This window comes from Crinia signifera, chromosome 5, assembly GCF_055691185.1.
Source record: "Crinia signifera chromosome 5, ASM5569118v1, whole genome shotgun sequence".
In the NCBI taxonomy this organism is placed as follows: domain Eukaryota; kingdom Metazoa; phylum Chordata; class Amphibia; order Anura; family Myobatrachidae; genus Crinia; species Crinia signifera.
Window position 1 is genome coordinate 290,242,368 of NC_139221.1, and position 13,070 is coordinate 290,255,437.

General features: G+C 42.2%; 1 protein-coding gene across 2 annotated transcripts in view; it reads left to right on the top strand.

Moving 5' to 3' along the window:
• The window catches only part of LOC146081183 (uncharacterized), a 31,415-nt gene extending 26,351 nt beyond the window's left edge, over window positions 1-5,064 (top strand). For both annotated transcript variants that reach the window (XM_083189235.1, XM_083189236.1), the window contains exons 4-5: window positions 1,119-1,185; window positions 1,974-5,064. In XM_083189235.1, the coding sequence (XP_083045361.1) occupies window positions 1,119-1,185; window positions 1,974-3,493 (1,587 nt within the window). In that variant the 3' untranslated portion in view covers window positions 3,494-5,064. The remainder of the gene's footprint in view (window positions 1-1,118; window positions 1,186-1,973) is intronic.
• The last annotated feature ends 8,006 nt before the right edge of the window (window positions 5,065-13,070 follow it).

A 13,070-nucleotide genomic window follows, 5' to 3' on the forward strand; every position in this document is an offset into this window, starting at 1 on the left:
GGGTGGTGCACTATGAAAAATGGCATTTGGGGGCATTTCACTACTTTAATACACATTTCAATGCATTCTGATGCATTTCAGTGCAAAATCGGGTGCCATCGCATCGCATCGGATGCCATCGTATGGCATCCGATGCGATCGCATACGATTTTTGAGCTAAAATGGCTCAAAAATCAGTAAAACATCGTATCGCATCGATGGCATACGATGCCATGCGATGTTTTACCGATTTTTCACCATTTTTGCTCAAAAATCGGTAAAACATCGTATCGCATCATATGACATCGTATGCCACTACATATGGCATACGATGTTATCCGATGTTTTACCGATTTTTCACCATTTTTGCTCAAAAATCGGTAAAACATCGTATCGCATCGTATGACATCGTATGCCACTACATATGGCATACGATGTTATCCGATGTTTTACCGATTTTTGACCATTTTTGCTCAAAAATCGGTAAAACATCGTATCGCATCGTATGACATCGTATGCCACTACATATGGCATACGATGTTATCCGATGTTTTACCGATTTTTGACCATTTTTGCTCAAAAATCGGTAAAACATCGTATTGCATCGTATGACATCGTATGCCACTACATATGGCATACGATGTTATGCGATGGCATACGATTTTTGAGCTAAAATAGTCAAAATCGGTAAAACATCGCATCGCATCGTATGCCATCGTATGCCACATGCGATGCGATGCGATTTTTAGCATACGATCTGCATACGATGCAGGTCGTGGGAGCCGTGATACTCCACAAGTACCGAACAAACTTATGCGCACTTCTAATAAGTAACATTTTTAAGCTGGTTTTGCATGTATTTGGTGCTATGATTTTGAGGAGAGGAACTGTCCATATAGACATATTGTAGGTTGTACTCATTCCATACTATGATAGAAGATCTTAGTAGTGCAGTGTATTGGTTATTGTGATTGCCTCATAAACAATAAGTCCTTGGGCTGACACCAGGCAGAACCAACATCTGCTGGTACAATACATTCTACAGAAATACATGCAGCACACAGTACACTATGTACACATTCATTTGTTAATAGATTATGAAATATATGCTTCTATTTTTCAATGCACTTTTTTTTCAGGACAGAGATGAATGTATGCATTCTCCAAGTATCTGTGGCGAGAGGATAAAGTGCTTAAATACACCAGGTACTTTTTACAATTTTATTCTAAAAATGATGTAATAGTATATTATGTATTCTATTATAAAGTCATCCCCTGCTGAGTGACATTCATTGGTCCGTCTGTCATGCTTGGGAAGCATATTCAAAATGATCAATGTGTTCTGTGTCTACAGGGCCTATTTATAAAGAATATTTGCAGAATATTGTATGTTTTTTTTTCTGGAGGGGTAACCTGAAATATTCAGGACCCCCCCCCCCCCCATATGTATGAAGGAGGGACTACAGCCAATATCAGGACATCTTTGTCACCACTGTTTCTGAACGCAGTTACAGGTTTTTAATGGGGAGGAGGGGGAAATCCTGCAAACATTTTTGATAATTATTCCCCGACTTCTAAACATTTAATGATTGGTACATTTAGGGTTGAATCATTTGCAAGTATTCACTATTACTGTAGATATATATTAATGTATTGTAAATGAGAAATATAAGCTTTAACCCTTTCAGGTCTAACGTCTGGTCTGGCTCAACAGCCCTAGCGCTAGTAGCAGATCCAATGGTGACCCACTTGAAAATAAGAACATAAACATCGTTCAACATTCAATGTAGACTATTTTTGAATTAAAAAAAAAAATACAATTAATTGAAACATTTAAACCAAACTGTTTAAATTGCAAAAAAAATAAAAAAATTGGACTGCAAAGGGTTAAGACGTTTGGTGGGCATAAGGTAGAAAAAAAATGGCATTGTTGTCACAAAATGTAAAGCCGCACTTTTCTTATAGTAACATTCTGAGTATGTTTTTTTCACCAGGTGGCTTCAGGTGCCTCGGAGTTGCTGAAAAGGATGCAGCTCTGGGAATTTGCGGTGACCAGTACTTCTTTAATAAAGAGCTCCAGGAGTGCCAGGCCTGCTCTGATTGTGAAGAAGGGGTTGTTGCGTTTCCTTGTACTGCTGATAGTGACACTGTTTGCACAGCAGTCAGTGAAAGTAAATTATGTGAATCATGGTCTGCTGGCCTGTCCATGCCTTCTCCTAAAACGCCCAACTCTCAGATATACCCAGGGCTCAGTTTAAAGATCAGAGAGAAGGTGCAGTGTGAAATTTTGACCCCAGAAGATAATGAGATTATATTCAGACAACACGGCTTGTTATGGGCTGACCTTAACTTTGCAGTTAAACATAATTGCAGGAACTTTCTTCAACTTTCTTTAAAGCTCAACAACAGTGAAGAAGGCTATGAGCTAAGTGGTTCTAGGATTGAACAGCCAGAGGGAAAATATTTTCAGAGTACAAGTATAAGTTGTGCAGTAGAAGTGGAGCCAAGCCAAACTTTATCTGTCGTTCTCAAAAGCCCAAATCAGTTCTGCAACCAGAGCAAAGACTTCCATGTTTATGAGCTAAACACACCACTCAGTTTGTTTTGGCTCTCACATGACACAGGAGCGGTGGCTATGACTGCGCAGATGTCTACGGCAATGCATTACCAAACTAACTATCGACCAACCTTTAAAATCATCTCTGTATCTGATCCCTACATGATCAGCTTGTCTCACGATGGAAGAAGCATCAAGTCCACCGATTCTGGTGTTGTTAAATTTGTTTTCCAACAAGCTCTATATTCCATGGGTCCAACATGTGTGCGTGAAGGCTTCACACTGATTTCTTACATCAACAGAAATGGATCAAATTCTGAGTTAATGCAAGTTTTTAAGTCAGGTGTTAACTACAGAGACACATCAATCTCAGCATCTGGTGCTACCATAGTCAGCTCCGGAGATATCATAAGTTTTGAGGTTCTATCTCCAGCACAATGCAATGTTCGATACTTTGGCGAAAACTCAGGCATTAGTATGCTAAGTCTTATCTGGATTCCAACAGCAATTTCTACCGCCATCACAGCTTCGGTATCTAGAACTGGGTTACCTACAGGAGCAGTCAGAAATAAACTCTTGAACTTCAACCAGGATTTCCCACAGAATAAAGTAATTCAGCTCATCACTACTGGTCAGTTTGCCCACAAATATTTCATTTTTGCAGAAAATGGAGGGGTTAGTGTTTCCTTCAACCTGAAATTAATCCACTCATGCAATATTGTTAAGGTGACATTAAATACACGGATAAGTGATGATGTTCAACCATCCATAGTTGCTCAACAAATTGGTGGGCATATGCCAGAAGGAAGCCAATGGACCAGTGTGTCCCTTCGCTCATCTTTTAATGTGCAAAATGGCACAATGTTGTCGGTTTCACTTGATTGTGTACGTGGAAGAATCAACCAAATCGCTCAAGACAAAGGGACTAATTTATCTGTCTTATGGGTCTCATCGTAGTCTTCCTAAATGTTGGAACTTAATTCAAATGAACTCAACTGTACTTAATAGGTTTCTGATAAGCGAATGGTTTAAGGTGATGTTGACATTGGTGTTTTCAGCAATAAACCTCTTGACAACTGACCACCAAAACTGAGAGTCTTGTGGAAACATAATATGATATTGTTCTGTTGAAGAACGCACTATGAAGGATTGTAGTTTATCATACTGCCACCTCCCCTGCTTGTGGTGCCAATTTTTCTTCATTTTTAATGCACAAATCCTTTTAATACTTCTTCCATTGGAAAGCTGGAAATCAGGAATTCTTCTTTTCCCAAGACTCAATTTTCTGCGCATTATTTAAGCAGAATAAAGACAAAAAATTGCAATATTTGACCAACAGAAGATGTAATAGACTACATTTTATGGATTTCACGTCACATTGGTCTCCCTGTTAACTGTTGATTACCTAGACAATGCAGGAATTATACAAATTGATAGGCAACACGTTCTACAGTACTTGGTGAAAATGTGTACCAAAGACATATAACCTTGAATAACCATTGCAAGAAGTAAATTAGGGTGAATCAGGCCTGTTTTGATGGCCAAACATGGTTGCTCCCTTTTATAGGATTGTTTTTGGTGTGTCGGATGATGCTTCGACAGTCGGGATTCTGATGATCAAGAATTATTTAATTACAACTGTTAAATGCCTGACAGTCAGGATCTTGACTGACAGGGGCTATTCTCTCTCATGGGTGTCCACAACCCCCACAGAGGGAGAATAGAACCTGTGGCAAGCGCAGCGAGCCACCGAGCCTGCAGTGTATACTGACCGTCGGACTACTGACTATCGGAGCGTCATACCACACCCTGTTTTTGTTAATGCTTAACTATTTATGTTTTTTTTAAGAAAAAAATTCTTGTTTTTTAATTTTTTTTTAAATATTCACTTTCTAACTGTAAAAGAAAATGTAGGAGGCACAATAGAGAACAGTGCTTATATTGAGGTGAGATTATCTATGCTGACAGCATTTGGATTATATCAAATGATTTCATATCTTATAAATAGTTTTCTAAGTTCTCGAGCAGAATGTGCTACAATCCAATGTATAAAAAACAACAATAAGAAAACTTTTAAAATATACAAGTTATGCTGGAAATAATGCAAACACTCAAATATATAATAAATGCATTTTTAACATGACACTTTTTGTTACCTATGGAATTAGATTTCTAAATTTATTTTAATAACACAGTATATCATATATTTTAAACTTTTTTTAAATAAAATTTGTATTTGTATTAAATAAATGTGAGATTGTGAATTAAGCCTAAACTTATTTATACAACGTGCAGTAATAATTGTATAATTTATATTTCCAATTTTAAAAATTAAGCATAATAAGATCATTATTTTCTAATTATTTTGAATATTTAAGGACATCATTGTGGCTGTTGATGTTTAATGGAAGAGATATTCAGTAGTCTTGCATCATCCATAAGAACTTTGTAATAAATGTGTCTCTGCCAGAGACCTGCTGTCTATTTGAAATCCTGCATACATCTGGAAAATAAACATTTAAACAATATTGATTCTGTTATTGAAAAAAAAAAAAGTAAATTTATTATACATGGAGTTCGGATAGTCTGTTTCTGGCTGCAGATCTCCTCTACAGCTGTGGGAGGCCAGTGAGGTACAACACTTAATATGGATAAGTACATAACAAATTCTGTTGTTTTTAAAAAAAATGTAAGTAGAGTATTTAAAAACAATTACTACTAAGGGGGGCGGTGTGTCTTCAAACCTGGCGAAAATAGCGGTGCTCTCCTAATTAATGCTGCCGTTTTAATGGCATTTTCCGACAAAACAGATCCGACTTTTTGTCAGAAATGGCCGCAGATTGTCAAATTCTTGCCCGTTTTTCTCCAGTCCGTGGTGGTTTTCGCCAATCCTCAGACTTTCCGCCACTCCACAGTTGGAACTTTGAGTTCCGACTGTCGAGTTTATGTAAAGAGAAATGAAAGCGGCCTGGGATTATGACTGTTGGGATGTTCCCACAGTTGGAATCCCAGATTGAATACCCCCCCAAACATACATTCTCACTGGGGAGGCTTAGAACACTTTTTGAACTCCCTGTATAATTCATCTATATAATAAGTTGAAGAGTCTGTGTGCGTGTGTGTGTGTGTGTGTGTGTGTGCGTGTCCGTCGCATTGCGGACACACCGTGGCACTCAGACACACCAAATTCAGCAACAAGATACCTCTGGACCCGGTGGTGTGCACCTCGAAGCCCTTTTTGGGAAATTTCACTTAGAAATTTAAAAAACACCAAGTTTTAATTTTCCTTCATTGATGTTCTGGGGAAAAGATCGATGATCTGGGAATCCGTTTGCGAAGGAACAACCCCACACCTGATTTCATTGCTGTCATTGAGTATGAAAGACACATTCTAACATTATGGTGAAGGCTTTAAACAATTAGGAAATAATTGAGGATATACATAGACCACACATCACACACACACACATTGTACACGCACACACAGTACACCACATACGCAGACATAGCACACAACACACACATTTATACGTAGAGCACCTCACACACTTACACATTGGACAGATACACACACACAACACACCACATGCAGTACAATACAAATCCATGCACACTACAACACACCCAAAAACAGTACAACAAACACACACTTAAACATTGCCAGGATACGCAAAGCACAATACACACACATATATACGTAGCACACCTCACAAACTAACACATTCGGCAGATACACACAACACACCACTCACAGTACAACACACACCCACATTCAATATAACACACACCCCAAAACAGTACAATACACAGAACACACACACTTAAACATTGCACAGATACACACAGCACACTACACACACAGATTTATACATAGCACACCTTATGCACTTACACATTGGGCAGATGCACACAACACACACGCATAACATACCTCTAACAGCACAACACACACCCACATTCACCACACACACCCAAAAAACAGTACAACACACACAAAACACACAATTAAACATTGCACAGATACACAAAGACACAACACACATACTGTATATACATAGCACACCTCACACACTTACGTATTGGACAGATACATACAATACAACACACACAACCACATACACTACAACACACACACAAAAACAGTACAACAAACACACAGAACACATAAAAAATTATTTGCCGTTTATTTAACAGTCTGTACCGGCAAATAAAAACTGTACCTAATGTACCGTTTCTACTTTGTACCCCATATCCGTCTCTCCAGTCCTCCAGCCTGTCACTGCGCTCCCCGGCCAGTTGCACTGAGAAATCTTTGTCCTGGCCAATGCACCCATTGATCAATACAAAGTGGCTACACTGGATATCAGGCACTGCTCTGCCTTAAGGGTTTCCCAGACTCTTTTGGTGCATTTGTTTGAATGTTATGAGTGTAAGAAGTTGAAGAATAAGACTGAGATGAAGGTTTGTCACGTTATATGTACAATTTTCTCAATAAATCGTGAAAAAAATATGTGTACATGGAAGTACAATCAAGAAATGATGGTTTGGATGGGGGTGGGTTGCGAAACAAATCTATAGGTGGAGGGGGTATGGATATTGTGGGCATAATTGGTGTTTGGTACACCTACAGGGGGTCCCCAGTTGATGAGAAATTTTCACTACAGTGTCACCGTAGGGGGATTTCCAATTGGGGTTCAGGTGGTCTTTTAGGGACCCCTTTACAATCCCGTTGGTCTCTTCTCCTGGAGCCTACAGTCTCCCTCAGTGATTGACTATCATTAAGGGAGACCGTAAGCTCAAGGAGAAGACACCTACAGGATTGTAAAGGGTACCTAAAAGACCACCTGGACCCCAATTGGGAATCCCCCTATGGTGACACTGTGACCGTGACACTGTAGTGAAACTCCCATCAATTGAGGACCCCCTGTAGGTGTAACAAACACCAATTATGCCCACAATATCCATACCCACACCTATAGATTTGTTTCACAACCCACCCCATCCAAACAATTATCAGTTTGAATCAGAACTTATTTTTTAATCCTACTTTAATTTCTTGATTGTACTTCTATGTACACTTACATTTTTTTTCATGATTTATTGAGTAAATTGTACACTTTTTAACATGGCAAATCTTTTTCTCAGACTTATTCTTCAACTTCTTACACTCAAACCTTATAAATGCACCCATTGATGATTGTGATGGCTGGATCAGTGGATTGGCCCGGCGGGTGTAGGGAAGAATTTGGCCCATTGCACCCATTCCCAGTGGTGCATTACAGTGGTGCGGGTAGCGTGCGTCGCATCATGACATCATGTGGCCAGGCCCACGGACCTGCTTCCACACTCAGGGACTGCCCCACTGTTTGGTAGAGATGCCCGGTGCATGTGCTTTACAGATCCCCAGACCTCAGAGACTGCTGCAGGCAGGTTAGGTGAGGGGAGTGGCACTGGCAGGGAGCAGTGAATTTTTTATTAATTATGGCGCGGTAAGTAATGCCCACCCCGGGTCCCCACGCACTCAGCGCCTGTAATTACACACCCTAGAAACTGTACCATTGAAAGTATAGAAATGGAGGTGTGGCCACGTCCCTTTCTGATTTTGTACTGATTTCTGACCCTCAGATGTTGGAGGGTATGTCATACAGTAGGTGCTAAATCTCAGGAGTGGATATGGAATTCATCAACACATACAAGTTATCAACTCAGGAGCGTTGTGTTTCAAACAACAACACCACACCTGATTTCATTGCCGTCATTGAGTATCAATGCAAACACATTCTAACATTATGGTGGAATCTATAACAAATTACAATCTTAGGTCTTTGGCACAGCATACTGTAAGATGACATTTTTCAGCAATTTTGGAAATAAAGAAACCCCAGGTTTTCCCGGGCAACGCCGGGTGGGTCAGCTAGTACTAAATATTTATCAGTGCAGTGAAAAATACAGCGCATTGCTTTGTGGAAGTTACTACCATATAATCTGCTTATAAGATTTTGCTACTGTTTTTTTTTGCTTTTATGTATTTTTTAAAAGTTTGTTGGACTTTTTTACGAATGTACACACTTTTTGTGATCATTTTCTATGAATTCTCATTAATTCAGACTTACAGTATAGTAGTGTAATAATTTAGCTAGGGGACTGATGTACTGTATATAATTATTGTCTTTATGGGGAGCATTCACCTTAATGCTTATCTGACCCCCGTTAATTATGTATCAAAAGAAGTTAATTATTACTCTGGTGCAAGGACATGTCGTCCGCACTAGCACACTTTTGGTATCAGCAACAGAAGCGTAACTATAGCACCGCAGCCCCCGCGGCCACCTGACTTCACTGGTCCCGTCCCGGCTCCCTTGCTGGCTTCATTCTTCTGCTAGTGAGACGGACCACAATAAAATGTCCGCCCCATATAGCAGAGAGTTCTCTGAAACTGTCTGCTGTATGGGGGCGGACATTTTGTGTTGGTCCGTCTCACTAGCAGAAGAATGAAGCCAGAATGAAGCAAGGGAGCCGGGACGGGACCAGCAATACAGGTAAGGCTGCGGGCGGGAGGTGCGGCGGGGGGCGCCCCCCCATTAATGGCGGGGGGGCGCCCAATTCATAGTTACGCCACTGATCAGCAATATAGTTTATGCATGTGTAAAGGTAGTGCTAGGCTGGTGGGGGAAAATCTCTTCCCTCTTGGAAGGAGGGGAACTCCAGGAACTATAGACGATATCAGTCAGTTGCTTACAGTAAGTTCCAATACATTTGCCCATCATTTACCTTCAACACCCAAGCAGTATGTGGGGGTGTCAGAGTACTGCTGGGAAGCTAGTATTGAAATACACCATCCCCTCTTTCACTGCTTGCATCCAGCAGGGCTCTGATACCCTCTTTTTCACTTCTAACAGCCTAGCAGCTCCCACCCACCTCCTTCATTGTGTCCCTTTGGAACTTGCCCTCATTGTCTCAAGTATTTCTGCCATTGTTTTTAATTCATGCAATCAAACCACAAAGAATGCTGGTAAACAGGAGATACACTATCAGCATTCCTCCCAACATCTGGGACCTTTAAGCCAGTATTCTAAGCCACACATGCTTGAAAAGGGGGTGTGATCTGTGGTAGAAGGGGGCATGGCTTCCTGAGAATGATGTGATCATAAGCCACTCCTCCCAATTCTTTCACCAAAGGGGGAAGTCTCAGGACTCTGTGACCTGCTAAGAAGCCCCAGCCCCTCTGACTCCAGTGGATAGACTCTGTACGCATGAGACATCACAAAGGGGGTGCAGACCACACCCGGGTGTTACCATTCCATGGGGTAGCACAGAAATCCCGGCTCCTCTATGGTGTCAGGGAACCAGGTGCTGCACTGTGATATTCTTGCACCCTGCTCCTGTCAGAGCCAGAGTATTCAAGGGCTGCCCGGAATGTTGGGAAAACCCACAGAGTGACATAATGGGAGCTTTTTGTGAGACCACACCCTTTCAAATGAGGCAACGCCCTCAAAGTTAAGTAAACTTAGCTGTACTATGAGACCATGGGGCCAGATGCACTAAGCTTCAAAAGTCAAAAACCAATCAGCTCCTGCTTGACATTTTATAAACACAATCTGTGACATGACAGGTAGGAGATGATTGGTTGGAAGCTGCATCTGGCCCCATGCCTCTCCCAATGAGGCAGGATTGCCTACCAATCCGGAATGGCCGTGAGGCTCCCATAAATCAGTACTACCTCCTGGCCACCCAGAAAGGGGGGAAAGTCCCCCGCATTGGGACCAGTCTCTCATGACCTCCCCCTCGGTGGGGGGTCCATTTGACCAAATGACATGAATTGTGTCATTGTAGCCATGCCCACCACTGTGCAATGCCTTTAATACCAGCATTGCATGGAGGGAGGTGTGGCCATGATGATGCAATCACACTGGTCACGTCCCCAGACAGCACATTTATGTTGTGCCGAGCCCCCACCCCTTTTTCTGTCCTGTTGGCAGCCCCACCCCCCTGCCTCACGGAGCTGTCTGCCCTCTCCCAGAGCGGGCAGCCAGAAAGTAGGCAACCCTGAAAAGAGGCCACCTTAAATAAAAAATCCAGAACCTTTTATTCATGACTATCTTTAATAATAAACAACAACAGTTTTGTAACTCCAGATGGCGCCAGTGAGTCAAAAATAATCTTATAGTGGTGGGTTAATACAATGAGGGAAAATGCAAAGATATATACTTCCTTTTTGCACGGTGATCAAATCCCATATGCGGAGTATCCCTGTCTGATGGTGTACTCCAGTATATGCAAAAGAGGAAAAGGCTTAAAATAGTGAAGCCAGTTTTTTAATATACATATACATACATGGACATAAAAGTACAAATGAACAAAACAATGATGAATCCAGCAATACAAAGTCCAGCAGTCAAGATAAAAAGGTGCAATTCCAAATAAAGTATCAGAACTGGGTGTTAATCAGTTCATGCGCTTGGTATAATAGTCACCAGTCTGGTCCCGGGTAGCAGTCCTGGGTGTAGAATACCAAAGGTAAGATCCTGGTGTCTCCTTGAGCTGGTGCAAAAAGCTGCCACTTCACTCCTGCCAACGCGTTTCGACCCTGCATTCAATGGGTCTTTCTCAAGGCTGTATCTTTAATAATACTTCCAATAGTAACAATAATATAAAATGTATTCCAAACATTGGTACTTGTGTACTATCACGGCGCCCATCACATCACAGACCATATCGCATGCGATGCGACGCGATATTGGCCGATGTTGTACAATGGCATACAATTTTAAAAATATATGCCATTGTATATGGCATACAATGCCATACAATGCGATGGGATGCAATTATAAATTGTATAAGCACCCTAATGGGTGCTTACAATGCTTAAATGCACTCCTACGCCACCCCCCAAGTATAAACGTGAACCCGAAGCGTGGCGAGCGCAGCGTGCTCGCGAGGGGGGGGGGCGTATGCGTCCTACGACCTTTTCATACCCCCACTATCCACGTCGGCGTGCAGTTGATTTTATAAAGTGTGGCGAGCGCAGCGAGCCACCGAGCCCAAAACGCAGTGAGCGCAGCGAGCCCTGCGAGGGGACCTGTGAAGGTATCCGCGTCCCCTCGCGGGCTTCACAGGTATCCGCGTCCCCTCGCGGAGCTCGCTGCGCTCACCACGCTTCGGGCTCGGTGGCTCGCTGCGCTCGCCACACTTTATAAGATCAACTCTACGCCAACGTGGATAGTGGGGGTATGAAAAGGTCGTAGGACGTGTACCGCTGCGCTCGCCACGCTTCGGATTCATGTTTATACTTGGGGGGTGGCGTAGGGGTGCATTTTCTTGAAAAAGGTCTTGAAAAAGCTGCTGTAGCCAGCGAAACGCGTTGGTATTTCCCTTCAAACAGGACACTTGGTCATCCAAACCCTAGCCAGAAGAATCCTTGCCAGACGAATTCCATCTCCCCATTTGTGGATCCGCAGAATTGAGCCCATTTCTCCATCTGAGACATTGTCTCCAAGGACAAAGTGGACTGGTTCTACTACCACCATCTGTGGCACAAAGGTCATCTTGGAGGCACGCCACCTCCTAAATAGCCCGGCAATTCACTGTGGAAAAAGTGACACCAGTACCGTTCCCCTCCAACGAAAATACAGTGGGGATTACAAATATTGGCTCTTCTCCGGATTCCACTCAAAATACCCAGTTGGGTTACTTACAAGGACTGACACAACATTTCAACTATAAATGGTTGACTATTGACCATTTTTCCATATTGTCTTAATTGTTCTTAATAATTTTTATTATTATTATCCTATTGATATTTTTCAATTAAAGTGTTATTTTTATTCACACCTGACTAGATCTCTACTTATACCAGTATAATTATATTGTAACTATTAGCGCAATCGACCACCTTTGTTTTTTCTCCAACAGCCCACGGTGTCATTCCATAGCCGGGAGACACTTTTTTACATAAGGTCCCCAGCCGTATCATGCTCACCGTGGCTGGATAGCCCTGGGCGAGGACCCTCCCCCAGGCTTCACACGTTCAAGGCTGATATGCATACAATTTTTAAAACACCCATTGCATGCGTTAGGGGGGGGGGGGAATTAATGGGCCCCCTTAGACTTGTAGTTCACCTGTAAAAAAGAATGTAAAAAAACACAGACACAGAGAACTAGCTTTCAGCTCAAAAGCCGCCTGGCAATGAGCACTGATGTGCATTCCTGCATCATCGCAGACCACTTCTGCTCATCTGGTGGTATTACCAGCAGATGAGCAGTGGGGTGGATGGCTTTCCATATTGTCCTGCTATGGAAAGCCATCCACCCCCAGGAAAAACGTTTGGACGGACGAAAATCACTCAGTGTGTATGCACTGGGTGATTTTCAGTCCAGCAATTTTCCCCACCATTGCTGTGCATCCTTAATGGAGAGGGCTTCCCACGAGCTGTGGGGATCCTAATGGAACTGCCCAAAAGTAGAGAATAGAATGGAGAAAGTGCACCTTAGTCAGTGGCGTAACTATCATCCCTCAGACCCCGCGATGGCTTGG